General features: G+C 54.0%; 12 protein-coding genes and 1 non-coding gene across 13 annotated transcripts; 5 read left to right on the top strand and 8 right to left on the bottom strand.

Annotated features, from left to right (window-relative positions):
- The first annotated feature begins 918 nt into the window (after positions 1-918).
- BO80DRAFT_374961 (cupin domain-containing protein) lies at positions 919-2,161 on the top strand. The gene is made up of 2 exons (XM_025716618.1): positions 919-1,373; positions 1,438-2,161. The coding sequence occupies exons 1-2, from the start codon at positions 928-930 to the stop codon at positions 2,096-2,098; spliced, it is 1,107 nt and encodes a 368-aa protein (XP_025578815.1). The 5' UTR covers positions 919-927; the 3' UTR covers positions 2,099-2,161.
- Positions 2,162-2,961: 800 nt separating this feature from the next.
- Positions 2,962-5,683, top strand: cat1 (catalase catB). Its single transcript, XM_025717493.1, has 6 exons — positions 2,962-3,292; positions 3,336-3,561; positions 3,611-4,026; positions 4,083-4,247; positions 4,310-4,484; positions 4,536-5,683. The coding sequence occupies exons 1-6, from the start codon at positions 3,017-3,019 to the stop codon at positions 5,459-5,461; spliced, it is 2,184 nt and encodes a 727-aa protein (XP_025578814.1). The 5' UTR covers positions 2,962-3,016; the 3' UTR covers positions 5,462-5,683.
- treA (alpha,alpha-trehalase treA) lies at positions 5,613-9,235 on the bottom strand. Its single transcript, XM_025714518.1, has 4 exons — positions 9,104-9,235; positions 7,325-9,055; positions 6,991-7,281; positions 5,613-6,942 (listed from the first exon to the last, which is right to left on the bottom strand). The coding sequence occupies exons 1-4, from the start codon at positions 9,113-9,115 to the stop codon at positions 5,764-5,766; spliced, it is 3,213 nt and encodes a 1,070-aa protein (XP_025578813.1). The 5' UTR covers positions 9,116-9,235; the 3' UTR covers positions 5,613-5,763.
- A 582-nt stretch (positions 9,236-9,817) lies between these two features.
- On the top strand, positions 9,818-10,528 carry BO80DRAFT_422319 (uncharacterized protein). Its single transcript, XM_025718798.1, has one exon. The coding sequence runs from the start codon at positions 9,911-9,913 to the stop codon at positions 10,307-10,309; it is 399 nt and encodes a 132-aa protein (XP_025578812.1). The 5' UTR covers positions 9,818-9,910; the 3' UTR covers positions 10,310-10,528.
- BO80DRAFT_399977 (putative proline oxidase Put1) lies at positions 10,523-11,955 on the bottom strand (the record flags this gene model as incomplete). Its single annotated transcript, XM_025717492.1, has 2 exons — positions 10,523-11,333; positions 11,393-11,955. 2 exons carry the CDS (start codon positions 11,953-11,955, stop codon positions 10,523-10,525), a joined length of 1,374 nt encoding a protein of 457 aa, XP_025578811.1.
- A 249-nt stretch (positions 11,956-12,204) lies between these two features.
- Positions 12,205-13,740, bottom strand: BO80DRAFT_399975 (pyrroline-5-carboxylate reductase). Its single transcript, XM_025717491.1, has 2 exons — positions 13,211-13,740; positions 12,205-13,151 (listed from the first exon to the last, which is right to left on the bottom strand). Exons 1-2 carry the CDS (start codon positions 13,269-13,271, stop codon positions 12,328-12,330), a joined length of 885 nt encoding a protein of 294 aa, XP_025578810.1. The 5' UTR covers positions 13,272-13,740; the 3' UTR covers positions 12,205-12,327.
- Positions 13,741-13,763: 23 nt separating this feature from the next.
- Positions 13,764-13,865, bottom strand: BO80DRAFT_t63. Its single transcript has one exon. It is a non-coding gene; the product is annotated as a tRNA-Pro (tRNA).
- A 350-nt stretch (positions 13,866-14,215) lies between these two features.
- Positions 14,216-15,930, bottom strand: BO80DRAFT_422317 (putative C2H2 finger domain protein (Kin17)). Its single transcript, XM_025718797.1, has 4 exons — positions 15,792-15,930; positions 15,658-15,731; positions 15,428-15,608; positions 14,216-15,377 (listed from the first exon to the last, which is right to left on the bottom strand). Exons 1-4 carry the CDS (start codon positions 15,843-15,845, stop codon positions 14,679-14,681), a joined length of 1,008 nt encoding a protein of 335 aa, XP_025578809.1. The 5' UTR covers positions 15,846-15,930; the 3' UTR covers positions 14,216-14,678.
- Positions 15,931-16,537: 607 nt separating this feature from the next.
- BO80DRAFT_374940 (purine and uridine phosphorylase) lies at positions 16,538-18,176 on the bottom strand. Its single transcript, XM_025716617.1, has 4 exons — positions 17,492-18,176; positions 17,094-17,419; positions 16,949-17,047; positions 16,538-16,888 (listed from the first exon to the last, which is right to left on the bottom strand). The coding sequence occupies exons 1-4, from the start codon at positions 18,166-18,168 to the stop codon at positions 16,800-16,802; spliced, it is 1,191 nt and encodes a 396-aa protein (XP_025578808.1). The 5' UTR covers positions 18,169-18,176; the 3' UTR covers positions 16,538-16,799.
- A 632-nt stretch (positions 18,177-18,808) lies between these two features.
- On the bottom strand, positions 18,809-20,597 carry BO80DRAFT_432156 (FAD-binding oxidoreductase; the record flags this gene model as incomplete). Its single annotated transcript, XM_025720780.1, has 4 exons — positions 18,809-19,732; positions 19,779-19,852; positions 19,887-20,307; positions 20,415-20,597. 4 exons carry the CDS (start codon positions 20,595-20,597, stop codon positions 18,809-18,811), a joined length of 1,602 nt encoding a protein of 533 aa, XP_025578807.1.
- A 306-nt stretch (positions 20,598-20,903) lies between these two features.
- On the top strand, positions 20,904-22,098 carry BO80DRAFT_462094 (uncharacterized protein; the record flags this gene model as incomplete). Its single annotated transcript, XM_025722491.1, has 5 exons — positions 20,904-21,326; positions 21,418-21,436; positions 21,485-21,571; positions 21,620-21,823; positions 21,872-22,098. The coding sequence occupies 5 exons, from the start codon at positions 20,904-20,906 to the stop codon at positions 22,096-22,098; spliced, it is 960 nt and encodes a 319-aa protein (XP_025578806.1).
- A 157-nt stretch (positions 22,099-22,255) lies between these two features.
- Positions 22,256-22,956, top strand: BO80DRAFT_422315 (RidA family protein). Its single transcript, XM_025718796.1, has 2 exons — positions 22,256-22,475; positions 22,535-22,956. Exons 1-2 carry the CDS (start codon positions 22,364-22,366, stop codon positions 22,867-22,869), a joined length of 447 nt encoding a protein of 148 aa, XP_025578805.1. The 5' UTR covers positions 22,256-22,363; the 3' UTR covers positions 22,870-22,956.
- A 1,417-nt stretch (positions 22,957-24,373) lies between these two features.
- BO80DRAFT_499773 (putative chromatin remodeling complex subunit (Arp9)) lies at positions 24,374-26,614 on the bottom strand. The gene is made up of 3 exons (XM_025724203.1): positions 26,544-26,614; positions 25,102-26,476; positions 24,374-25,052 (listed from the first exon to the last, which is right to left on the bottom strand). The coding sequence occupies exons 1-3, from the start codon at positions 26,571-26,573 to the stop codon at positions 24,505-24,507; spliced, it is 1,953 nt and encodes a 650-aa protein (XP_025578804.1). The 5' UTR covers positions 26,574-26,614; the 3' UTR covers positions 24,374-24,504.
- Positions 26,615-26,646: the final 32 nt, after the last annotated feature.

Genomic DNA, 26,646 nt, shown 5'->3' with positions numbered 1-26,646 from the left:
CAGCTCCCCCGTACCTACGGAGAAAGTCTACAGTTTACTCAGACGAATTGAATCCTAAAAATGCAATATTGGTTCAGGAAGATCATCATAAACGACTCAAATATCCTACAAAGACCAATTTCCGTTCCTTCCGCTTAGTCAACTCATACTGGCAGCTCTACTCCCCCTCTCGATCCTCGGGGTGAAATGTCCCCTGTGCAGAAATGCAGGAACCAGGCAGGCAGCAGCGGATCCAGTCCTACCCCGGAATGACGTGCCACCTCCGATGTTAGACGAATCGTGCGCGGTTATCCGCTGACTCATTAGATAGGCACGTTTCAATGCCGAATTGACGACCCGGACCTTTCTGCCCTGGAAGATCGTCGGTGATCGGCATCGGAGGTCATGGGCTCTTCAAGCTTCTCGTTCACATTTACAGCTGGTCTCGGGGGAAAAGTGAGCACTCGAAGGTTCATTCATGATGGTGTCTGGGCAGATTCTATCTGAGATTGGGTTATATGCAACCATCAAGCAATGTATACCGGCAGTTGGTCTCTACCTATGACGGCTTTTCCGCCAAGATAGCTCCTCCTAGCCTGAAGAATTCCTGCAGTGGACCTGTTGATCCTTACCCTCTTCCCTCTCTCGGGATATCCGATCCACGGCGTTCCTCATGACCGGACTGGGCCGGTGACAGGAATCGGGGATTTTCTGCCTATAGCTTCATGGATAGTCCGGGTCGCTGCGGCCAGCAAATAGTAGACGGTCATGAAGTCGGAATCTTTTTGCTTGTCAACGTAACATCGTTGATGATCCGGAAATCCCGGGTCCATCGGACATCGTTGTCCCTGAGAGGGGTATAAAAAGGGTATAAATGGCAGAATAATGCCAACGACAGCCCTATCAGCAATCAGCAGAGATCTAATCACGATCTGAAGCATCGTCATCATGCGTTCTCTTCTTCTTTCCTCACTTTTGACCCTCACCTCTGCTCTCTCCCTCGAAGACCTCTACGTCTCCGAGGCCCCCTCCTCCCCTCGCCCCTATATCCTTCCTCACTATGAGAACTCCCACGCAGTGACCATTGACTCCCAGCTGTATCGATTCACCGTCACGGGCCCATCATCCGACTATGCTTTCACACTGATGAGCACCAACGCGCCCTCGAGTGGCTCGCTCGGCGTCCTCCCGCACATCCACCGCACGCATTATGAGAACTTCTTCAGTTTCAAGGGACGGTTCCAGCTGTGGGCCCAACATGGGGACGGCGAACAAGAAGCCCGTCTCCTAACACAGGGCGACTTTGGCTCCGTGCCTCGAAACACCACACACACCTTCCAGATCCTCGATCCCGATACGGAGATGGTCGGGATCATCGTTCCCGGTGGATTCGAGTACGTCGCTCTTCCCTCCCTGTCTCACATATCAGTCATAGTAACCAAACGGAACAAACAATAGGGATCTCTTCTACGCTCTCGGAACCAACTACACGTCCGGTACCGATACCCCATACGTCCCTGGCTCCGGCAACTCGTCCTCTTCCTCCGCCACCGGCCCCGACAGCAGCACCATCTCCAACCTGCAACAATACGACGTCTACGCACAACTGGACTTTACTCCCCGTCGGGACCTGGTAAATGGCTCCGCTCCCTCCGACTCGGGCTGGCACACGGAGTCCAACACGCTGGGCGAGCCCACCAAACCGTACTTTATCGCCAACAACTACGGCCCCAAGTACCTCAACTCCCAGTACGGGGCGTACCAGATCGTGCAGCCACTGGTAACGGCCACCCAAGCACAAGATACGAATTATACCCTGTCGACGATCATCCTGAGTCGACAGCAAACAAGCATAACAGCTCCGACCTGGAACGCAACGTCCGGCCCCGTGGCATTCGAAGTACTGGAAGGGTCGGTGCAGGTGCAGATCGGGGGATATCCGACCGCGAGGCTGGAGATGGGTGATGTGGCGTTTGTTCCGGCGGGAGTGGCGTATCGGTACTGGAACGAGGCGGCGTATGCGAAGGTGTTGTATGTTAGCTCGGGCAACGAAGGGGTAGATGGGAAATTGATAACGGGAGGGAAGACATGGGCGGATCCGGTATGGCCCAAGTACTAGATCATTAGACGGGATCTGAGCGATAGACTACCCAGCTAGATGGATATAGAATAGAGTACAAATATGTGGTTCTGGTTTCTCGGTTTTGTTTCAGGCTGGGCGACGACGCGTCGGTGTGATGGAGCTGCAGGACCAAGACACCGGCTGCGGGGGTGGCCTTGGCTCGATGGTCTGATTCAAGCTGTCATGTAAGGAGCCGTTAAGTTATTTATAGGGGGGCTGCTGGGTGGAGTGCATACTGGGTGTACGAGGTGCTCGTGCTAGCGAGCCAATGCCCGTGGATGCATTGGTCGTACATGTCTGGGCTTGGCATGAGTCGAAAGTACCACCTGCAAGCTTGATCCTGGTCCCTGTTGCGGAGCAGCAAGGGGAGAACTGAGTTGTTGCTAGTGGGAACCTAAATCCCGTCGCGGTATCCCAGCTGTAAACAGTCCCATCCACGATCACACTGCCTCACATAGACGACGTCACGTCATCAGGAGATGTCGATCTTCGTTGCCCGATGGATGAGCCAAGCATGTCCTGGCCATCCAGACCTCCGGATTACCAAGCCTCCCGCCAGTCAGCGTCCGCCTCTCCCCGCCAAGCCTACACCGGCATGATCTGGACCCCCCGGCCAATGATCGGCCGTGTTGACTACAGTTCGATACTGTATGTACACACAGTGGACCGTGGTTCCTTACCGAAACGCGGGTATCCTGATGTATAAGCCGCAGTATGTGGTGGTGAAAGTCGGTACATACCGGCCCCCCCTGTCAGCGGGACGATACCCAGGTAAGACAAACAATACCGACGTTCACTGCCTGGCCGCTTTATAGTCTCCCTCCTCCCCTCCCCCTCCCTTCCCATCTTTCTTTCACGCCAATTGCCTCACTTGTCGAGTTCTAATTCTCTCATCCCTTCCCCACGCGCGCGACCATGCGTCTCATCGGTCTCGTCGGCCTCATTGGCCTCGCCAATGCGGTCTGTCCTTACATGACCGGCGAACTCCGTCGTCGCGACGACTCCGATGCCTCAGAAGCCACCGAAGAATTCCTCTCGCAGTACTACCTTAGTGACAACAACACCTACCTGACCTCCGACGTGGGCGGCCCCATCGAGGACCAGAACAGTTTGAGTGCCGGGGAGCGTGGTCCCACCCTGCTCGAGGACTTTATCTTCCGCCAGAAGATCCAGCGCTTCGATCATGAGCGGGTAAGTCTCTCTTTTCATTCTACTTTCTCTACTAACTGTGCAGGTCCCCGAACGTGCCGTGCACGCCCGTGGTGCCGGTGCTCACGGTGTCTTCATCTCCTACGGTGACTTTTCCAACATCACAGCCGCCTCTTTCCTAGCCAAGGAGGGCAAAGAAACCCCCATGTTTGTGCGATTCTCGACTGTCGCTGGGAGCCGTGGCAGCACCGATCTGGCCCGGGATGTACACGGTTTTGCGAGTCGTTTCTACACGGACGAGGGTAACTTTGGTAAGCTCCCATTTCTACCCTTCACTGCGAACCGATTCTAATGGTTCAGACCTCGTCGGAAACAACATCCCCGTGTTCTTCATCCAGGATGCGATCCAATTCCCCGATCTGATCCACGCGGTCAAGCCCAGTGGCGATAACGAGATCCCTCAAGCTGCCACCGCTCATGATTCGGCCTGGGACTTCTTCAGTCAGCAGCCCAGCGCCATGCATACTCTGTTCTGGGCCATGGCCGGACACGGTATCCCGCGCTCTTTCCGTCACGTTGATGGCTTTGGTGTGCATACCTACCGGCTCGTGACGGACAGCGGTGCGTCGAAGCTGGTTAAGTTCCATTGGAAGTCGCTGCAGGGCAAGGCCAGCATGGTCTGGGAGGAGGCTCAGCAGGTGTCTGGCAAGAATGCGGACTTTATGCGCCAGGATCTGTGGGAGGCCATTGAGGCGGAACGGTACCCTGAGTGGGAGGTGCGTATCTGCTTTTCAACAGAAGATCGAAGTAAAATTGAAACTAACGTGTACAGCTCGGTGTGCAAATCATGAGCGAAGAAGACCAGCTGCGTTTCGGCTTCGACCTGCTTGATCCCACCAAGATCGTGCCCGAGGAGTACGTCCCCATCACGAAGCTGGGCAAGATGACCCTGAACCGCAACCCGCGCAACTACTTTGCGGAAACTGAGCAGGTCATGGTGCGTCCCCCCCCTCCCATGTTGTCTACGTGAGAGTTCTAACATCAAGCTAACCTTCACAGTTCCAACCCGGCCACATCGTCCGCGGCGTCGACTTCACGGACGACCCCCTCCTGCAAGGCCGTCTGTTCTCCTACCTAGATACCCAGTTGAACCGCCACGGCGGCCCCAACTTCGAGCAGCTGCCCATTAACCAGCCTCGAGTCCCCATCCACAACAACAACCGCGACGGCGCTGGTAAGACCCCTCTCCTCAGCATTAAGTAAACACCCACTGACCAACCTCCAGGCCAAATGTACATCCCACTCAATCCAAACGCCTACTCGCCCAACACCCTCAACTCTGCCTCCCCCAAACAAGCCAACCAAACCACAGGCAACGGCTTCTTCACCTCCCCCGGACGAACCACCTCCGGCCACCTCCTACGCAGCACCTCCCCCACCTTCCAAGACGTCTGGTCCCAACCCCGCCTCTTCTACAACTCCCTCGTCCCCGCGGAACAACAATTCCTCATCGACGCCATCCGCTTCGAAACCAGCAACGTCAAATCCCCCATCGTCCGCCAAAACGTCATCCTCCAACTCAACCGCATCTCCAACGACCTAGCCCGTCGTGTCGCCCGCGCCATCGACATCCCCCTCCCCTCCCCAGACCCAACCTACTACCACAACAACAAAACCACCGACGTCGGCACCTTCGGATCCAAACTCAAGAAACTCTCCGGCCTGAAACTCGGCTTCCTTGCCTCCGTCCAAACCCCCACCTCCATCACCGCCGCAAAAACCCTCGCATCTGACCTCACCAACGACGAAGTCGACGTGCTCGTCGTCGCGGAACGTCTCACCGACGGCGTCGACCAGACATACTCCGCTTCCGACGCGATTCAATTCGACGCCGTGATTATCGCCCCCGGCGCGGAGGGCCTCTTCGCCTCTGGTTCTCTAACTGCACCCCAGCGCAGCGCGAACTCCACCGCCGTGAGCACATTGTATCCTGCTGGCCGACCGCTACAGATCCTCGTCGATGCATTCCGGTTCGGAAAGACAGTCGGTGCAGTGGGTAGTGGGAAAGTCGCGTTACGGAATGCCGGGATCGAGAGTGATCGAGAGGGCGTGGTCCTGGGACAGAGTGTCGATGAGGAGTTCGTGGACGAGGTCAGGGAGGGATTGAGAACGTTCAAGTTCTTGGATCGGTTTGCGCTGGATGAGAATTGATTGAGCTTCGGCTTTTTGCTTTGTGGTTTGCTGTTCAGGTGTGACAGCAGCGAATGATTACCGGGGTTGGTTGTCTTCTTGTACTTATTATTATTAGCGAGCATACATAACTTACATGACCTCGCTGGGCTGCATCGGGCCGGTCTTGACTGACTGCTTTGGTGTGGCTAGTGGCGAGGAATAATCGATTATGAATTCAAGAATTATGTAATATTGATTAATTATGTACCTCTGCAACAGAGATTGCAATAAGAATAATTATGATACAGGAATCTATCTCAAGGATGGAGCAGGTCAGTGGATTAGCTGTATCGAGCCAAAGTGGCCTTGCTTCTCGCACTCATCTTCCGCCGGGTCTGTGCCACCGAGCTGGAAGTGCTGTTCGTCTGGCCCAGAATGACCCACTCGGCCACCGTAGCGCCGACACCAGATTCATTGTCGCCCTGGTTGCCTGCGATCAGAAGTGTGGCGTACTGGGCTTTCTGGACCGGAGCGTCCAGGGTGATGGTGGTGGTGTTGCCAGTGGGGATGGAGACGGTGTTCAGCTCCTCAGCAGAGCTGGCGTCGTATGGCTTGGACGGGACGATGTTGGACATCCTCGTCACTACCCGGTATCCGGTTGAGTTGGAGGTGGCAGCAAACAGCGTGGAGGGATTTGAGATGGGAGAATCGTGGAAGATGATGCTCAGATTCTGGGGTGGGGCCTGAGACCAGTCAAAGTAGAAGCCGGTGACCGCCTCCGCTTGCGGGTTGGTGGTCGTGGACAAGGTGACTGTCAAGGAAGACAGATTTGACGTCGACGGCTGCCATTTGGTGGATGTGGCGCCATCCACGGCAGAGATGGGGAACTGGCCTGGTTCGTAGTCATCCGGCGAGTAGACAGGGTGACACTGAACTTGGTTACCGGGAGTTGTGTTGACGGACCCAATCATGCGGTTGGGAACGGTCAGTGTCCCTGAGACGGGCAGCTCGTATGTCGTTGTCTCATTTGCACTCGCGTTGGACTGGCCGACCTGGACCTTGATGCTGGCAGCGGCGAAAAGGAGATCTGCGCTCACCAGTGGTGCAGGAGACGACACCCGCTGGAGTGTGGTGTGTGTGTAGTTGGACCACGCAGAGATCGGCCAGCCATGCCAGTAGAATGTCCGGTACGTGATGTGAGGGATTTGAGGCGGCAGGTTGGGGTCGATGTAGAGGGTGTCATCCGGGTGGAGACGGAGACCGAGGTACCCATAGAGGGCGACCTGGTTTGCACCACCGTGGCCGGTCAAGAAGGGAAACGCCGGGTGAGTGCCACCATTGATGCTGGCATCGTCGATCAGTTGCTCGGACAGCTGGTACCACGGGCCGCGTGCATAAGGAGCGTAGGAGTATTGATGATAGGTGTAAGCAGAGCAGCCGGACGGGGAGACATCACTGGCGACAATTGAGAAGATAGCATATGTCATGGCTGGTCCGTCTGCGGATTGCTTGTTTGCATACTGCTATTGTTAGAATGCACTCCGCATACACACAGGCAGGTCACTTACGTAGTCCAGATCGGTCAACGAATTCTCGGCCGTGTAGTTGTCCGACTCGAAGTTCAGGGGGAAAGTGTCGAGTACAACATCGGCCTGCTTGACAACAGTGGACCCATTCATCGTGGTATATTCCAGAGTCACGTCGTTCTCGCGAAGGATGAGGATATTTTCTGCAATCTCCTCCCAAGTCTCATTCGGCTCCAGGCCAAACTGCTTGCGGAACTTGTTGGCGTTCTGCAAAGTTTCGGCAATCAACGGCATCGTGTAAGCGCCGGCATCGATGGCATTGGCATACTCATCCTACAGAGGTCAGTGAGGTCATTAACTGGCGCGAGTTACCCACCGGATCGGTCATGTTAGTCAACGTCCAGGACGAGCCATTACGCTCCACCAATTCCGAGTAAAGGATGGCTACGGAGTCATAGATTGGGAACAGATAGTTCTGGAACCATAGCGTGTCGCCGCTGGCAACCAATTGGTTGATTATCGCCAGGCCAATATCACCGTTCAGATGATATTGATAGTCCCAGCACGGTCCGGTTGCGGTGCAGTTTCCGAATCGGCCGCTGGTCCAGGGGTAGATCGCCGCGGAAGAGCTAAACGAGGTATCGTTCTTTGAGCCTGTGAATGCAGTTTCGATGTTTGCCTGGGCTTGATAGTGCAAAGCGATGCGGTAGTTGGTGAACCGCATGGCAGACTCCGGGTGGGACGCGACAAGACCAGGCTGCATCCAGAGATCCGCATCCCAGAAGATCTGTCCAGCATACGAATCGGATGTAAGTCCGCCAACAGCGCAACTGTCAACATTCACGGGAATTCCAGCCGCGACGACCGCATTGTTTCCTGCGGTGTTCTGCAGAATAAAGTAGGTGTTCGTGACAGCGATGATCGCCGAGTCGATGATGTGGCTGTCGTCCGGCAGCTTGCCGGTTGCCGGGTCCGTGAATCGGTCGACTGAGGATTCGTGCAAGATCCCGGCCCACTCTGTGACATGCGACTGCAGCGAGTTGGTGTAGCCTTCGGCCAGTCCAGCCAAATAGGCAGCCTTGGCTGTTTCCTGTGTAAGGAGAAAGTAGTCCGTTGTAGCGCCACCAACAAACTTGGTGATCCGGACAGTCTCATTCGCAGTAAACGTGACGTCGACTGCCTGTGCGATAGATGAGGCATTGGTGTGCACATAAGGCTTGCCAGTGACGATTCTACGCGAAGACAAGTCGACATTGTCAGAGCCACTCAAGCCCGCGTAGATGTAGGCCGTGACGTTGTTGACACCCCAAGGGCGCACGGCGCTGAAAATGGCACCGTCGTCCTCTCCAGATGCGACAAAATCCGTACGGACAGCCGCATAGCCATCCAGCACGTTGACCACCGTAGCATTGCCGCTCGTCAAGGGGGTAATTTCCATATCCACCACGGCTCGGTTCACGTACAGCTTGTGCGCGAAGAGTCGGTAGACAATTGCATAGGAGCCTTTGCCTTCAGGTGTCCAGGTATACGACCAAGACAGCACGCCCGACTTGAAGTCGTAGGTGGACTCGAAATCTGAGATGGTGCTGTTATCCACTTCGGCGTCGAGGTATGTGTCATCTCCCAGGTCAAGAATCAAGCCACTCCAGTGCGGAACACCACTGATCACGCTGTCGTCACCGTACTGAGAGAGCCAAGGGAAGTTAGATCCGTTGGTCGTGGGCTGTCTGTCCCAGAATCCAGAAATGGTTGCGAAACTCTGGCGTCGGGAGTAAAGGGGCCAGCCAGAAATGACATCACCATTGACAGGAGTGTCAAGCTCGAAGAATGGACCAATATTGGCAACATTGATTCCCAGGTAGCCATTTGCAACCGAGCCACGCGATTGGTAGTGGCCCTGGTCCGGGATGGTGGTGGTGAGCAGCCAGTTGTCGTCATCCCAGGTCACGCCGGAGAATTTGGTCGGATAGACATTGGTCGAATTGGCCGTCTGGGCCACATCGCGCCCAAGGTGCCTCCGCAGGGAAGCCGACACGCGCTCATTTGTGCCTCCCAGAGCGTCCACCGCAGGAAGACGCAGCAAAAGTGGCAACACAGTTGCCAAAAACTGCCATTGTCAGTAAGCCACGCCCTTGGGGTCAGGATGGGAGCATACCTTGACTTGCATCTTGCAATGGCCAAAAGCTGTGCGGTAACCTTATCCGCTCGAGGAGTCCAGGACGGGGGTAGGAGATATAAATAAGAATCGCGTGCGAGGCGAGATCCGATCGGAGTTTTGAGCTGCAGTAGCCGGTCCACCTCGTGTCCAAGACAGGGAATGCCAAGGGCGATCGGGGAAATGAAAGAGAGACAGGTCGATGCAGGAGATTAAATATCTGCCCCTTGAATTTTTGTGTGTGTGTCCTGGATGACGGATTACCCCGCGGGAGACGAGGAACGAACCGAGGGAATCGTCATGCTGTCACCGTGCTCAGGGCCAGCCATTCCTACTCGACAGCGTCATTTTGTGGGGTATGGAAGGCCCTGGTGGCAGCCTGAGCCGAAAGTCCGGGGATTCCGCGATGGCCAAGGGGTCGGTGCCACGGGCAAGACATGGCGGAGGGATGTGATTGGGTGGATGTATGGTCGGCGAGGGAACAAAGGAAGGTAATGGAACCCAAGGAGTAAACCCAAGATCGAGAACCAAGGTCGGGCACGAGCTGGATGAATGTGAAGGTGTGATGATGATGAGTGAATGATGGCGGGAGGAAAGGAGGTGCAACCCGCCATTCCACCACCTGTGCCTGGCAGCCTTGCTGCCTGAGGCATTGTAGCTGCCTACCATCCCATCCTGGGAGTAAGGATGCCTCCCACACAACCATCCATTACACGAGGTATTAAACTAAGGATTACACTCAACTTCAAATTTTATCTTTTCTCAAGCACCGTATAACACTGCATCCTTCACTTAGTCATACCAGACATGAAACCCCCCTTTCTCACCGTGGCCATCTACCAACCCCGTTACGGCAACTTCCAGCACTGGGCCCTCCATCTCCACTCCAACACCGAGGACCTCATCTTCGAAGTCGATGGCGAGCATCCCTATTTCGAGAAGTTTGCAACCCGCGGCATCCCCTCGGACAACTTGACCTTCATCGAATCCGTGTTTGTGTGCCAGATCGGCAGCCCGGATATCCCGACCGTCAAGGCCGTCGTTGACGCCACGCTGGTGGATAATGATACTCTCGAGTGGGACTGTCAGGACTACGTGCTGGATATTCTAGAGGGCTGCGAGGAAGAGGCCGTGTTGGATGAAGAGGATGCAGATTATGTAGAGGCGATGGAGATCCTGCGGAGTAGGCGGGGGCCAATCCTTTAGTTGCTGATAAGACGGGAGATTTGCTACGGGATGGAGTACATCGATAAGAATGCCCAACGAACGGGTGAATGGGGATTGAAAGGCGACAGGTATCAGTCGGAACTCCTCCCGACTCGGATGCACGAGCCGAAAGTGTATATTAACAGGTTATCTCTGGATAGTGCTGTTCGCGTTCATTGGTATTCATCAAATCATAATCATACGGAATCACCGTCACAGCACAGCCCCTCCACCCAGTCTCCTCCAGGCCTCTTCCCGCAGCGCCCGTGCCGTATCTCTGGTCCGCTCCATCGCCGACTGGTTCTCGACAGCCCTCCGCAACAAGAAATGCAGACACTCCTCCGTTGATCCCCACGCCAAACACTTGAACACTCCGGGCACCTCCCCCTCGGCCGACCCTGCCACCATGCCCAAGCTGACTTCATCCGCCATGCCCTGCAGCTGGCCCACCTCCACCGGGATGGACGGCAGCCCGCTGACCACCCGCTGCCGATACAACGCACACGCCTTCCGCACACTCTCCCCATTATGCGACGCCACGAAGAGACGCACCTTTGGAAACGGCTGTCCAGGCTCCCCACCCAACGGATACTGTCTTGTAATCAGACTCTCCACAATATGGTCATAGTTCCTATCCGTGTCGGCCTTGGTGTCATGAATCCGGTCCCGATGATCATGCGCAATGTACGCTCCCCTCACCAGCTTAACGCCCATCGCCCAGCCCTCTTTCTGAGCAAGCTGGAGATGCGCATTCAACTTGGCCGTAGACGACTTCAAATACGCCTGATAGGTGTTCAACACCACAGGAGCATCTGCATTATCCCGGTTATACTTTCGCATCAAATCCACCGCCCACGCATCAATCGCAGACTGGAAGATTTGCTGCTCAGCATCAATCCATACCCGTGAGCCTTGAGCCGCAACGGCATCGCAGATTTCCGTAATAGCTTCTTGAATCCGGGGAGGCGGGGCGGGGTCACCGCGCGAGAGGGCCTCAACGGCAGCAGGACCAGCTCCGGTGAATCTAGTCTGTCAGCTCCCAACCACACCTCTAACACAAATAAGGAATCGGAGGATGCATACTTAACGGCCAAGTAATTCCCCTTCCCCGACATCTTCAACGTGCGCAAAGTACCCTGCTTCCATTCATCCACCGCCCGATCCAAAACCTCCTGCTTCGCTTCCGCAGACTGAGTCTGATCAATATCCTCCACCTTGGCAATCGACTCCCTCGCATATCCCAATATCACCCCCTTGAACCCCAACGTCCTCATCTCCTGCACTGTATTCCTCACCTCCGTCTCATTAATCCCCGCGCAGAAATGATCGTAAATCGTTCTCCTAAGCAGATAATTCACCACCGGGTTCCTCCCGGGACTAAACAAAACAGACTGCGAATCAACCATATACTTCAACACCGAGAGACAAGGCCTCAGCAGCGGCGACGCCATCACCGACGTAAACAGCAGAGAACGTAGGAACGTCCGTGTCGGTAATGCCGACAACGGAGGGGGTGTCTTCGGACCGGATGGTGGAGGAAAATGGACATGGTGAGCTGTACTGGACGAAGCATACGTTGGTGGTTGGATGAGTTGATAGAGAAGAGGACTCGGCCGTTTTGGCCAGAGTAGTACTTTGGATTTCATTTTCAAGTGAGCAGGTGTGTTCCGCACCTATCTATCTACTGGGTTGTTGATTCCCTGCTACTTATTTATCATCCCTGCAGTGTAAGTGAGGGGTTGTCAGCGCAGTAGTAGATAGATAGTCAGCCGGGTTTCTGGCCGATTGGATGCGAGGGGCGATCATTGAGGGGGGCATGAGACAGCTCATGGGGGATGACTGGTGGTTCGGAGGTGGTTTCCGTGTCAGCTCGGTTAGGGTTACCGCTGATTCGGGGGATATCTTATTATCATGTATCTATCTATCTGTCAGGGTTCATCTATAAGTAAACTATCTATCGATCTATCTCTATCCACTTTGTCCCTCTCTATCAACCCTAATCTAATCAAACAGCCAGTCTATTTCTCCCCCCTCAAATGCCTCGTCCCATCAATCACCGCATCCGCAAACGTCGCCCTCACGCCCGCCCTCTCCACCGTCATCACTCCCTGAATCGTACACCCCCTCGGCGACGAAATACTCTCCCTCAAAACAGCCGGATGCTTCCCCTCCCTCAACAATGCCGCCATCCCCTCCAACATCTTCGCCGCCATCTCCAATGCCTCCCCCCTCCTCAACCCCTCCACCACACACCCATCCAACAACCCCTCCACCGGCACCGTCATGACCCCCATCCCCGCCCCCACCAACATCGTCCCGACATCAAACAAATCCGGCGTCAAAATCTTCACCGTCCCAATCACCCCAAACACCCACTTCACAATCTCCAACTCCTCCTCCCCAATCCCTACCCCGTCGGGAACCTCAACAATCGTCATACTCCTCCTCACCCTCGCCGCAACATTCGGCATCGCCCTCACAATCCGCACCCGTCCTGCCTCCCCATCCCCACCCCCAATACACCCCCTAATATCCCCCACCGTCATCCCCGCCATAATACTAATCACCAACTTCCCCACCAACGCCTCCGCAATCCCCGGCGCCGAGAGAATCCCCTTCGCGAGGAACGGTTTACACGCGAGGAGAACAATATCCGCTTCGCGGATAGCGAGGAGATTCGAGTCGTGCGCGATGTCCACCCGGAATAAATCCGCCGCGTATTGTTGTTGGAGGCGGGACGCCGAGGAGGCTGTTTTGGTGCTTACGATGAAGTGTCCGATTTTGCCTTCTTGCGTGCGGGTTGCGTCGAGAAGGCCGCTGAGGATGGAGGAGCCCATGTTTCCTGGATTGGTTAGATTGTCATTATAGGGGTATGGTTGGTGGGATGGGAAAGGTACGTACCGCATCCGATGAAAGCAAGGGTGAGTGGTTTCCCTACGGGGGAACGTAATTGTGTAGTCATTGTGCTGCGGTATACTCTGTCCGGTGTGTGGGCAATGTGTGTGCGGTGTGATGCGCAAAAGTTGAAGGCGGATGAATAGGTGAGTCAACACGATAAACCTTCTCTGGAAGGAAAACTGCGGTACGATGGGCCGGACTTCGGGCGAAGATCCCGAGGGCAGACAGACACTGCGGGGGTTGGTGGAGTAGTCGGTCAACGCAGTGGTTGGCAAATAAATGAGCCTTGCTTTTTGTGTCAGTTCGTATGCTGGTGAGGTCAAACTGTGTTACATTCTTGGTGGGGTATGCAGTAAGTAGGTTCCTTGGCGTGTGCTGGATGCTGGGGGGCAGGCAGCAGTGGATATGAATGAGGTCGGGGGGGTGGTTGAGTAGAGCTGCGATATGAGGAGATAAGGAAAGGATATCTATCTAAATTACTAAAGATAGCAGGACCCAGAAATAAAAATAGACTCTCCCATGCACATGGGAGGGTATGAAAAAAAAATAATGACAAGGCCCGAGCCGCGGATCGAACGCGGGACCTCTCGCAGATATGCTTGGGTTTGAAGGCAGATGCCATCCCTAAGCGAGAATCATACCACTAGACCACCCGGGCTTGTTATGATGGGTGCCTGTTTTTTTGCATTTATCAGCAGTCTACTAAGCTTGCTTTACGGGGCAGCCACTATTGACTTCACTGCGCAACGGTGATTATTTTTGGCAAATCTCTGGCTATGTTTGGACAAGTGACCTCTAGAGGGTGTGATTATATATATTGTAGCCGGGTTCTCCATGATTACTGTCAATCAATCACATTTCAATTAAATTGAACCATTGTAGAAATACTGCTGGCAGACAATGTTGAGTGAGCACACATCTGGAGAATACGGGATGTAATATGTACTATGTTTAAGATTAATCATGCCCTCCATTGCTGCCTACTTCTAGCCTCGTGCAGTGTATTTACACAGTACAACACGGAATTGACCCACCAAGAGCATAGTTACCGATTCTACTCCATACAAAAAAGATAGTCGTGTCTCGAAGACACACATAGACTGTCTGTCGTATATTCGTCTATAGCTGATGATATACCCAACAATATGTAGTCACAAGTCCATCGAAGACGACCAGCAAGGTAACTAACCCAGACAGCACCGTCTCTGCAATACACAGGCGCCAAAGCATCACAGTCATAAATTGGAATCGGTTCCAAATCAAAGGGTCACCGCAAAGCATGTCCAACGGCATATGCGAATATTGCGAAACCGCAGGCGTGAGCCAGAAGCCTGGTATATAAGACAGCATGGCTTCTAATGCCGTAGATGAAACTGCTGGCTAGAAATAAATCGACATCACTGGCGGAGCGACACCGAAGCGGATGATGGTCGTGAAGTCATTATACCCCACTCATGCTGTTTGCAACACTTCAAGACACCCTCGGACGCTTAGCATCAGGAAACCCAGACGGGCCACGCATACGCTTCCGCTCCATGGCCTCCATCTCTTGCTTCATAATGCGCTCCTGCTCCGTCATCTTCTTGGGTTGTTCCAGAACTGGTCCTTTCTTCCCAGCAAGCGGATTCTTCTTCGCAGCCGCAGCAAAAACGTTCTTCGGCTTGTTCGCACCACCGCCGAGCGACAAGGACAACTTGGGCGCTGCCTGTGGTGGAGCGGGGGCGGAAGCGGGTGCAGGAGCAGGTGCAGGCGAATCGGCAGTAGTTTCGGGCGTAGTCGACGCGCCATCTTTCTCCTCCGACGCGGGCTTTGGCGATTCACTTTTCGAATCACTAGTTGTCTTCGATCCGAAACCGATGTTCAGCTTCACCTTCTCACCCTCCTTGCGTTGTAGTTTCCGAGCTTCGGGGTCCACTTCTTCCTCCTTAGCAGTCTGCTGGGCGCGCCTGATCTGTTCCTGTAGCTGCTTCTGTTCCAATTCCTCATCTCCTCGGTCCTGACGTTCCTTTTTGAGAAGCGCCTCTTGCCGTCTCATAGCCTCCGGGCTCCGGTCGATATAAGAAACAAACAGACCCTTCTCGGTTTCTTCCACGCGACAAAGTCCCTCGCGACCCAGGTATGCTGCGAACTGTGTAAGACTCTTCCATTTCGTGGCGTTCATGTGGATATGCTACTTCAGATGTCAGTATCGACGTGTGCAAGCCCTTGCAAATAACTAACCTCCTTATCGGCGATGACCTGCTGGTAGAACTGGTTGATATGGACCTTCTTCTCGCCGTGGCCAGTCCTGAGCAAATTCAGGAAGTTGCTAAGAAACTCCCTGCTATAATCTTCGATGTATTTCTTGGGGTCTTCGCCGATCAGCAGCACCTGGCGCACATGACTTTCACTCTGGATATGACTAGAAAGTGTTAGCATACGGCTGGGATCCACGGTTTCGACATGCTTACCACTTGAAACCATTGGCATCGCGATTTTGCTTTTGGCAGGCTTGACAATACCATCTGAGTCTGCCTAAGCCTTTCTGTTTGATGTCAGTTAACGGTCAAATCATATGCGGAGACAAGACAACAGGACAACGTACCGACTTGATTTTGTTGGCGATGGCCTTTGTGCTTCCAGCCTCTGCGCGCGGCATTATGGGCGCGGTCTATAATGTCTGAAGAGGCTGTCCTGAGAATCAAGAAGAATGAACACCAGAATGATAACTGGATATTGCGCAGAGACTCGGAGATGATGATGCGGAGCGGGTGGCGGAAACGGGCGATTACTCATTTGTCACGTGAGAACACACCTTGCCCATATAGGCTAGACTGTCTAAGATAAGATAGGCTCGAGCTGAGGTTCAACCAAGGTGCGCCGAGCTTTTGAACCCGTGTAAACCCAGGTCAGGCCAGGTCAGCCACTGGGGCCAACGCCGCAGCTGTCGCACAGTCATGTGACAATATAGAAACCTGGATTGACCTCTTCTGCTGCATTTTATTCTTACAACCCGGATTTTGGAAGTCTTACCGACAGGGCATTGGCGGGGGTTCATCTGTCATCTGAGCTGCGGCACGCTTCACATCATGTTGGGCTTACTCTCAAGTCTGCCAGACATCTTCTTATGATGGTCGCTGTACAAAGGGTGTTAACAGAGACACGCGGATGATGAGGGAGCCCCGAGTAGTCTTTATTCTTCAGCGTATCTATATGGTCTGTGCGGTTAACCCACTGTAACCCATGTGGGTTGAGTGGGTTGGGGTGGGTTAAGATGAACCTCCCGTCAGGTCGGCTGAACTTCAAGTGCACAGACCAGGTAGGTAGTCCTAACTGCTAACAAGCTGGGTTAAAAAGTGGTTCAACTATAGTATTAGGGTTGTAGAACACCAATTTACTTCCTCCGCTGGACTCAATGAGACTAGCCACGGCTTTCACCAAGAACGAGCTTGGACGAGGAAGGCTATCCAAATACTTAGATTTGCATCCACACGCTCGCTCCTCTCATTCTTTGAGATACACCAAAACCACTGAATATCTATTCTTCCCAGGAGCCGAAAAGATGACGAACACGCCTGACTATTTATTGCATTAACCATATACCAGGGACAGCTTAGTTCTCTTTGAGACGCCTCTGTTGCTTGCCAAAGCCGTATGGCAACAGCCATTGGAAGAACTCCTTCCATACCTTGTATTTTGACCCTATTACCAGTCAGACTTTTGATACCAAAGTGGATGGATGATATATCACGACAATCTTACCTTGCAGATTCCAAAGACTGTAACTGATGCTCGACAACCCATTCTCGAGAGTTGCCTTGATATGGGTTAATTCACCACGTAGTTCTTTGATTTCTTTGACTGCAAGCTATTAGCATGTGTATTCTGAGACCAAGATTCCACCTACCCAGCTCTGTCACTTGTCCAACCTCTTGGTGCGGCACTTCCTCCGGCGGGATATGCAGAATCAAGGCCTTCGCATAGCTCGCCGCAGCAGCAACAGCACGCAGTCTCCACTCATCATTCTTATGCACATCGGCATAGTCACTGATCCCCCTGATCACCAAACAAGGCAGTGTATTAACCAACCCCGCCGCCTCCATTTCAAAGCACAGAATCGAACCCTTATACCGACTGCAGATCCGATCCCTCGTCACCCCATCCCCAATGACCGTATTCCCCGACGCAATCGTCCCCACATGCACCACCGGCAACGTACTCTCCCTCTTCTCCCTATATATCTCCCCACCCCCATCCCCATCCCCACAAGCCACACACCCGCCCTCCCCAGACCGATGATAATACCCCGAACAAAACAACCGATCCTCCACATGCCCAGGGTAAGCATACTCCTCCCCCAACTCCCCCAATATCTCCTCCAAACAATTCCTCTCCACCTTGGGATTCCTCATCAAACAATTCACCATCGTAACATATCCCAGCAACTTCTCCGGCGGCGCATTCAGTTGTCCCTCGCCATTACCCAAATCATACTGCACAACACCCCCCCACCCACCCCCCGGAACTCCCACCACCACATCCCCCAACCTCACCTCTTTCCCTCCCTTCCTACCCCCTTCCCCACTATGAAAACAAGAAACCCCCCCACCAACCCCCACCAAAACCCCCCACCTCACCCCCGCAAACGTCCTCCTCAACCCCTCCCCCACCGTCGCCGCCGCCCCAATCCCCATCCTCCCCGCCGGAAGACACGTCATCACCACATTATGGTTCCCGATACGGCCCAGGATATACGCGTTATTGTCCTCGGCGGGCTGGGACTGGGGAATGCCGTGGAGGACGTCGAGGAGGGTGATTGCGGTGGTGAGTTCGTGGGGGAGGGCGGTTATGTATGCGAGGGTGTAGGAGGGGTTTGGGTGGGGGGAGATGTTCATTTTGTGGAGGGGGGTATAGTTAGATAGATAGAGGGGTGGGTTGGTTGCTTGTAGGTTGGTGTTTGTAGTTGGTTTTTGTTTATTCATGGAGGAAGAAGGGAGGAGAGAGGGAGAGGGTGGTAGCGAAAGCGCAAGGCTGAAAGAGAGAGGGAGGGGTACGGCGCCTAAGATGTACATCTACATACTTACTACTTGGGCGCTTAGGAAATCTATCCATGTATCTGATCTCAACGCGGTTAGGTAGCTGCAGTGTGTATACATCCATCCATTACTCCGTTCAAAGTACTAAAATATCCTTAATACTATAATAAGAGTAATATCTAGTTTAGATACCAAAGCGAGAAAAAGTAATCGAAGCAAAATGGTCTAGACCTTAGGCTGCAACGGATTACTTCCGACACGAAGGATTGTGGCGTCTGTCTAGGAATTCTTGGTTTCTGGTGGCTGGGTAACGGATCGTTAGCGCTGAGGAGAGATTCCTGGTTTTTGTTTGTCTATTTCTGAGAGTGGTCTGGAAGGGGCATGCATGAGTCGGTACTGGATTGCCGGTATGAAGTTGGACTTGGCTTTCTTTAACTATATCATCGGATGCATTGTAATACTCTACTTTACTTCTAGTATACACCTAATCGTATGCCACTGTCATACTAGAAGGTATCTGGCTTTAGAACCGAGCTGATTCTCTGTATGAGTTAAGTTTCTGATCTTGCGCCTCTGTAACCACACATCATAGAGCCACCTTTCCATTGAGCTTAAAGTACCCCGGCTGCAAAGTCTCAAACACCTGCAACGGATCGTACTGACGCGAAATCTCCTTCAAGCGCGCCTGGTTGGCTGCACCATAAGACGGCACGACGGACTGGTACTGACTGGCGTAGTTCATGTACAGATAGTCATTGTCCAATCCCCGAGCCTTTGCTGCCGCGAGAGCCTTCGCGGTGATTGATCCCAGAACGGCCATCACTGCCGCATCGTCCGACTCGTCATCCCACATAAAGGCGAGATTGATCAGCAGCAAGGGCCCGTCCGTGGCATCGAGGCCCAGGGCGTTGCCCCCGTTCTTGGTCATGTGTTCCATGGTGTTGGTGCTGATGACCTGCCAGACGAGCGCGGGCACAAGGCCGGTCACGTTCTGGATGGGAACGATTTCCTCCTTGAAGATGTTGGTGATGTTGGTCGCCAGATCGTAGTCCAGCTGGACGGTACCGGTCCAGTAGCTCTCGCGCAGGCCGCTAGGATTGTCTTCCTTGAACAGGAGAGTGATGTTAGACAGACTGCGGATGGCCATGGTGTCCTCCAGCGCACCCGTGCTGTTAAAGCCGTCAAAGATTGGGGGATTGGCCACCGGCTTGGCGTACTCCAAGTCCGCGACAAACAAGTATAGACCCTCTGCGTAGGCTACCGACACGATTAGCGCCGCGTTGGGGTCCGAAGGCGAATCATTGCCAAAGTCAATCAGCGCCTGCAGGACGCTGGCTTGGTAGTTTTCCAGCCAGACGCGCGAGCCTCCCCACATAAGCCCCTGGGTGTGTGTCGTCAAGTCGAAGCGAGTGACGATGCCAAAGTTGTTGCCTCCGCCGCGCAAAGCCCAGTAAAGATCGGGGTGGCTGTCGAGGTTGACATTGACAATGCTGCCATCGGCTAGAACAGCCTGAACACGATTAGACGATAAGTAGTCATAGAAGGAGCATGCATACCTCGTAGTTGGCCACATTGTCACAGGCCCAGCCATAGATACCCGAGAAGAAGGAAATACCGCCTGCCTCGTTAGCTTCGTCTGGTTTGTTGATAGATCACATACATACCTCCCAAGGTCAGGCCACCCACGCCAATGTCAGACACGCGGCCACCAATGACCGACAGGCCCTTCGGCTCAAGCCACTCATAGACACTCACCCAGCGATTGCCCGAGCCAACCGAGGCAATGGTGGAGTCTTCAGACAAGGTCGTCGAGTTCAGCGAGACCAGATCGATCGTCAAGCCATCCTGGATGTTGGAGGCACCGGCAAAGGCGGCATGACCGCCACTCTTGACAGCAAATGGACACAGAGTCAGCTCGGTCAGCAGCAGGCCCACGGCAACCTCCACGGAACTGGACGGCTGGAAAACACAAGCGGGATCAACCTCCTCCTGCTGCTGGGACCAGAAGCTGGCGTCCCAGGTGGAGTAAGCAGAAGTGGAGCGCTGCAGCACATGCCCGGGATACAGCCGGGGAAGCGCGGAACACTGTCCAGTTAGTAAATTGCCAATTTGTTCCTTTGCATTAGTCCCAGGACTAGGCAGGGTTCGGGAGACACCGTCCGGGTTTAGTGCAGGGCGGGAAAATCACTCACCAGCTCCGAGCAGAATCCCAACGACCGTGAGCGCACCGACGAGTCCGACAGCACGCTGGAGTTGAAATACTCGTAGGCATCCACGCCATACGTAGCCAATTTGGCCACAATGTGACTGGTGGTGTTGTCCAACGCAGTCGCGGGCGCGAGGAGCGCAGCGATCAACAGCGCTCCGGTCAGCATGGTGCTTGGCAGGAACAAGCGCGATAAGGATGGAGCAGGAGTCGTGATGGTTTCAGGAGGCGTGGACTTGCGCAGAGGGCGCATCCTTTATAGGCCGCAACGGGAGCTCCAAATCACGGCGCTATAGTAGCGGCAGCCGGTCGCTTGCTGGCGGATGACAGTATCTAGCTTAGTTCTTTTTGTGAGATTAGTCTCGTAATGAATTCCCCGGTCGCAGTCTGACCCATGTCTATCTAATATGTACCGGAATGCCTGCTGTCAACGGGCCTCAGATCTCGGTGGTCGATCGCTCCCGAATCAGTACCGATGGAGCGAAACTATGTATCGGCTGGCCAGGTACAGGCCACCGGCTACACCATGATGGCCTTGTCGTCGGCGGTGGTCATGGCTCGCTTTAGTTTGATTGTCTGGAAGCTACGGTCGCTGCAGCTCGAGGACGGCTGCATTTTGCTCGCTTGGGCCTGCTTCCTGGCCATGAGCATTGCATATGTCATTGTCACCCCGGTCATATACAAGATCGATGCATATGAAGACGGCGAGATCGCCCCGTGGGCGACCATGGTGTCCGACGCTTTATTTATGATTAAAGTTTTCTTCGCAAACACCATGTTGCTGTGGGCATCGCTATGGTCGGTCAAGCTGTCGTTTCTGTTTCTCTACCGCCGACTCCTCCGAGATCTGCCGGGTCAGATGAAGTGGTGGTACATGGTCATGGGCTTCTGCATTTTGGTATGTTCTCGCGCTATCGGGTGGAGGTTCTCGCTGACGTCTTTCGGACCTTTATCGGAGCGATCGTATCTAATTTTACCTCGTGTCAAAGCATGCATGCATGGTTCACTGTTGGTCAGTGCTTTGTTCCGTGCGCGCGATGTAGACTGACAGCTTAGGGGCATGCGATACGCATCGCGATGCTGTGGCGGAGATTGCCAGTTTATACTATGCTTTTGCCGTTGACGCTTTGAGCGATATCATGAGTATGTACTCCATAACCGATTCGCAAGCGCCTGTGTACTGAGAAGCAGTCATGGTATTGCCCTTGCGACTGGTGGTGACGCTTCATCTCCCGCTGGGCCAGAAGATTAGTGTGGCCGCCGTGTTTGCCTTGGGCACCATCTGCGTGATCATGGCGGTGGTGCGAGTGGTTCAGATCGGCACTCGCGCCAACAATGACAGCACTCCGAGTAGTTCCTGGTTAGCATTCTGGGGAATGATCGAGGCGGGAATTGGTGGGACTACACACCCTATAATGTATTGATAGACGCTAATGATGGCAGCTGTCATTGTCGGCTGTCTCCCCGCTTTCGCAACAGTCTACCGTCGCACCAAAAACTCCAATCGCTATCGAAGCAACTATGTTGGGATGTCCTCGTCGGTCTACGTGCCGCAGGACGAGGTGGCTTTATCCAACATAGCCACGAGGGAGGGAAATAGCACGGGAGAGGAACTGAAGGCATTCAACACGACGCCGGAGTTACCATTGGAGTATTCTACCGAAGACTAACACATGTTATGGATTACGCGAATATGAAAAGTTATTGACGTTATGAGGCTGAGAAGCCACTAATACAAAGAGCTCCTGCATGACCAAGTAAGCACTACGGCGGACTTCTTATCAAAAGCGACTAGTGTCGATGAGTGAACCAGGGTGAGCCTCTCGTCCACCACGCCATTGCAACACAAATACAGGGGTACTAGGCTTTAATCTTACTACACTACCTCCCCTCTCATCTGCCTCTCTCCCACTTCAATCCAAATATCCATCAACCATGTCCCCCATCCCCAGCTACTCCCGCCCCGGCCGCGGCCAACACTTCCAAAAGGCCTATGGGTTCGCTGAAGCCTGCATAGCCGGAGATCGCATGGAAATCGCCGGCCAAAGTACCCCTCCCTATTCCACCCCTCTCCCTATTCTCCTGACACCCAACTAATTCTTATAGCCGGCATGTCCCCCACCTCCACCGTGATCCCCCCCACAATCGAAGAGGAAGTCGCCCAAGCCTTCAGCAACATCGACGAAGTGATCCTATACACCCTCGAACAAACCAAGCCGGAGCTGCGCGCTAGTGTCAAGCATGGCTGGGACCGAGTCGTGAAAATCCGCACATACCATGTGAATCTGCCAAGCAATCGGGAGAAGATCATTGAGTTGATGGTGGAGAATGTCAAGAAATGGTGTCCGGATCATCAGCCCACGTGGACCATGTTGGGGATTGATGCGTTGCCGTTTGAGGGGCAGAATTTGGAGATTGAGGTGGATGTTTACTTGGGTTAGACACAAGGATGGATGGTATAATCTTCCCACAACACCACATAAACAAGCAAAGAACGAACTCAACAATGAAATAACCATCTACCCCGGCCTCCTCCCCACCCCCACAACCCTCTGAATCGACAACGCCGCCCCCCCCCACCATCTCCCCATACGCCTCCTCCACCAAACCATCAAACCTCTGCGCCGCCTTCCCCTTCCCCTTCCCACTCTGCCTCAATCTGGCCGCAAACTCCCCCATCGTAAACAAATGCCGATCCCCAAACGCCCGCACCAACTCCGGCCCCTCATCAAAACACTCCAACCTCGTCTCCACGAACCCTCCTTCCCTCCCTAACATCTCCCCAATCTCCACCGCCCAATCATGTCGCCCATCCGCCGCACACGCATCCCTCAACTCCTCCAACGCCGGCGTAGCAATCCCCTCATCGACCTTCTTCACGCACATATGCACGCAATCTAGCCCATCCCATTGGACCCATCCACCGGGCTTTAACATCGTATACAAATTCCGAATGAACGGACCCGGATCAATCCCGGAGAGAATTAACACCGCAAGACGCACATGCACGATATCATACCTCCCACATAACTCCCCGGGTACATCGCCCAACGCATCCCATTCCCGAAGGGTGATATTCCCCGGCATCTATTCCCTAGGCGGCGCCTGAGTCAGATCGATATCGAACCCGTCGAGACGCGCGTGTGGTAGTTCGCGTGTGACGTCGATGAGCCAGAGACCTGTGCCGCAGGCTATGTCTGCGATAGTGAGCCCGTCACCTTCCCCATCGGGGATGGGGATCGAAGGATGGATATTAAATCGAAACACCTCCCTCCAGAGTTAATGTTGGAGGTTTAGGCGACATGCGGCGAGGTGGTTGTGTTGGAGAGCGTAGGCGTGGTCGTCGGCGAGGTGGAATGTTGCTGTTGGTGCTGTTGGTTTCTCTGTTTCTGTTTCTGTGGATGATGCGGGTGCGGGTACTGTTGAAATATCGCCCATTTTGTTGAATTATCTAGATATCTATTTCTAGACTAGATAATGGGTAGATACAAACTTGTAAGGTGCAACAGGGAATGATTATCTGAGGGAACCCCGCGCGGCTCTATTTAACCTCCACGTGTGATATCCCGGCATGGTATCTCCGGTATAGAAACAGGATTAGCATAATCATAACAAGGCTTAGTTATGCCTTGGTAGTGGTATGGCTTACAAGGCTGGGTATAGTAGGACCAGGGTGACAGGATGAGAACCATGGAACTAACGCCACCGAGGCTGGCTGATCGCGCCATGGCGGTCTGGATTATGGAAACGGTGACGTGATTCGTTGGTTGAGGGTTTATTTTCTCTCTGACAGGAGAATCTCCACTTACTTGATTGATTGTTGGGATTGGGGGGTTCGGTTACCTACCTGGTTTATTTGTCGGAGGCTTATCGCGGGTCTTCCGATGTGTCCGACTGAAGGCTGTACCTCGGTAGTTGTACTGTTCCTAGACTTGACTATCGAGTCAGACTCGCTTTATTGAATAAACCACTGTAGAGTACAACATCCGTAAAATTAACCAGTATTTTAGCGTCAAATAAGAAATCCACACTGTGAAGAAAACCGCTTGTCAATAACTCGCATAACCCAATCATTATCACATGGTGTATTCATGGATCGCCGAGGGTCCGTTCTCATTATACTCCACCCGGCTCATGAAACCCTTGCTGAGTCCCTGGTCCAGCACGAATATAACCTTCGACGCAACCTGTGCTCCCAGAAACACCGCCTCCTCCATGCCGTGGCCACCGCTCGGGGCGCCAGGCCCACCCGTGGTAGCTGCGCCAGGCGCGTTGGTATTGCTCTGCTCCTTCCACTCCGGAAAGTATTCGGGGGGTCGCAGCGTCTTGACCGACGTGGGCGTCTGCGAATGTCCGGTCGACCGGTGATGCGACATCGCCGGATCCATCGACGGTGTGCCGGGCATGGGGTTGTTGGCATGTGTGGCTGCCACCAGCAGTGGATTCACACCGTGACCCGCAGGGTGATTCATCGGACCAGCCTGGCCGGAGGGCGCTGGAGTGTTGGTTCCTCCAGTGGGAAGGGGAGTGGAGAAGTTGGACGGAATTTCAGAGGTGAACATGGTAGCGGATGGGGAGAGGATGTATTTTTGGGAGATGGTGCCGAGCAGCGATTGCGTAAATCCTGGAAAGATCAGTAACGAGTCAGAAATCACACGGTGACATGAGCGTACCCTTGATTTTGCTGCCATTGCCGACGATGACGAGCGAATCCCAGAGCTCGCTTCGCTTCGTCGCATCGGGAACTGCAAGAATGGTATGATGGATCTGAGTAGCAATATCCTCAAGCAGGCCGCCGGTCAGACGGTCCGCCGAGTTCTGCTTGGGCGTTGCGGCGAGAAAGCGTTCGACACCGACCTCGATCTCGCGGGACTGACGCATATACCGCACAGGGGCGTTCGGGGTATCCTTCTCAGGCTCGATTCGCACATATTCTTCAAACTGGAACGAGGCCCTTTCCTTCTTAGAGTTAGGAAGACGGAGGGGCTTGCCGGCTTGGTCCGCCCCGCCCTTCTTGGCCGAGGCCTTCTCAGCCTTTTCCTTTTCCCGATTAGCAAGGAACTCGCTCGTGTTGCCACTAACGATGGCCGCGACATCCAACACGCCCTCGTCGTCGTCCCCATCGCCATTGCCTTCCCCTGTCTGAGGACCAGTCGAGCCACCTTCCGCGCCATCCTTGGGGCCAGTAGCAGCCGGGTTAGCACCCTGTCGTGCGGTTGCAGCGGTACCGGGAAGAGGGGTTCCAGGAGGTAGCAGCTCGGTAATATTGCTTCGCTTCAACTGTTCGCACATCTCCCTCGAAAATCCCTTCGAGCCCAGAAGCTCCACAAATCGATCCGTCATGTAGTCTCCACCACAGCCCTGCAGCGCGATGCCCCGTCCGTGCTCGTTCACGAGAAAGTCGGTGACAGCCGTGACATTGACCTTTCCCTTGCCAACATCAACCACCGTAGCCGTCGAGGTACCGTATCCGTAGCAGACCGCAAGGGCGGAATCCATCAAGCAGAAGGCAGGCGTCTTGAACTTCTCAAAGACAAACTGTGTAATCGTCTCACGATCCCGGGCGGACCACGCCGGTTCGGAGATGAGCATGATCGGGGTATGGAAAGGCGGACTCAAATGGTTGTAAACGTGTGTAAGGAGAGCAAAGAAGCACGGCCAGTCGACGATCTGACCGTTCTCGATAGGATAGACCGCTCCCTCATCGGTCGTCACGTCCTCGTCGTAGAAAATCTCGGTTGTTGTTCCCTGCTTGACTGGTCCACTAGTATCCTGACCCTCGGTCTTCGCATCTCCAGCTTGCTCGGCCTCGGGTTTCACGGTCCCGTCTTGCTGTGCCGACTCCGCATCCTTCATCTCGACGTCCTCGGGCGCGGTGGCGCCATTGTTGTCCTTGAGTTCGTGTCGGCGCTCACGGATCTTGTACGGTTCGTACTCGCCCTTCTTTTCGGCAGGGAACATGCGCGTGGGGAAGCGAAAGCGGGCAGGCGTGAATGACTCGGGGAGGCCCAGTTGCGCCAGGGTCACTTGCGAGCCTGGCGCAATTATCTAAGGGTCAGTTAGATGATTTCTTGAACCAGGTAGTTAAATAAACATTCGAAGGCATAGGACGTACAAGGATATGCTCATCTTTGAAGGGCGGCATCGTGGATGACGAGACGAGACTGATGTCGCAGTAGCACCTATGCTCCGCGGTGTTTGCAACAGCGATCTTTGCG

This window comes from Aspergillus ibericus (genome assembly GCF_003184845.1).
Source record: "Aspergillus ibericus CBS 121593 unplaced genomic scaffold BO80scaffold_6, whole genome shotgun sequence".
NCBI lineage: Eukaryota > Fungi > Ascomycota > Eurotiomycetes > Eurotiales > Aspergillaceae > Aspergillus > Aspergillus ibericus.
Note: the sequence above shows the minus strand (reverse complement) of the source record. Positions and strands in the feature narration are given on the sequence as shown.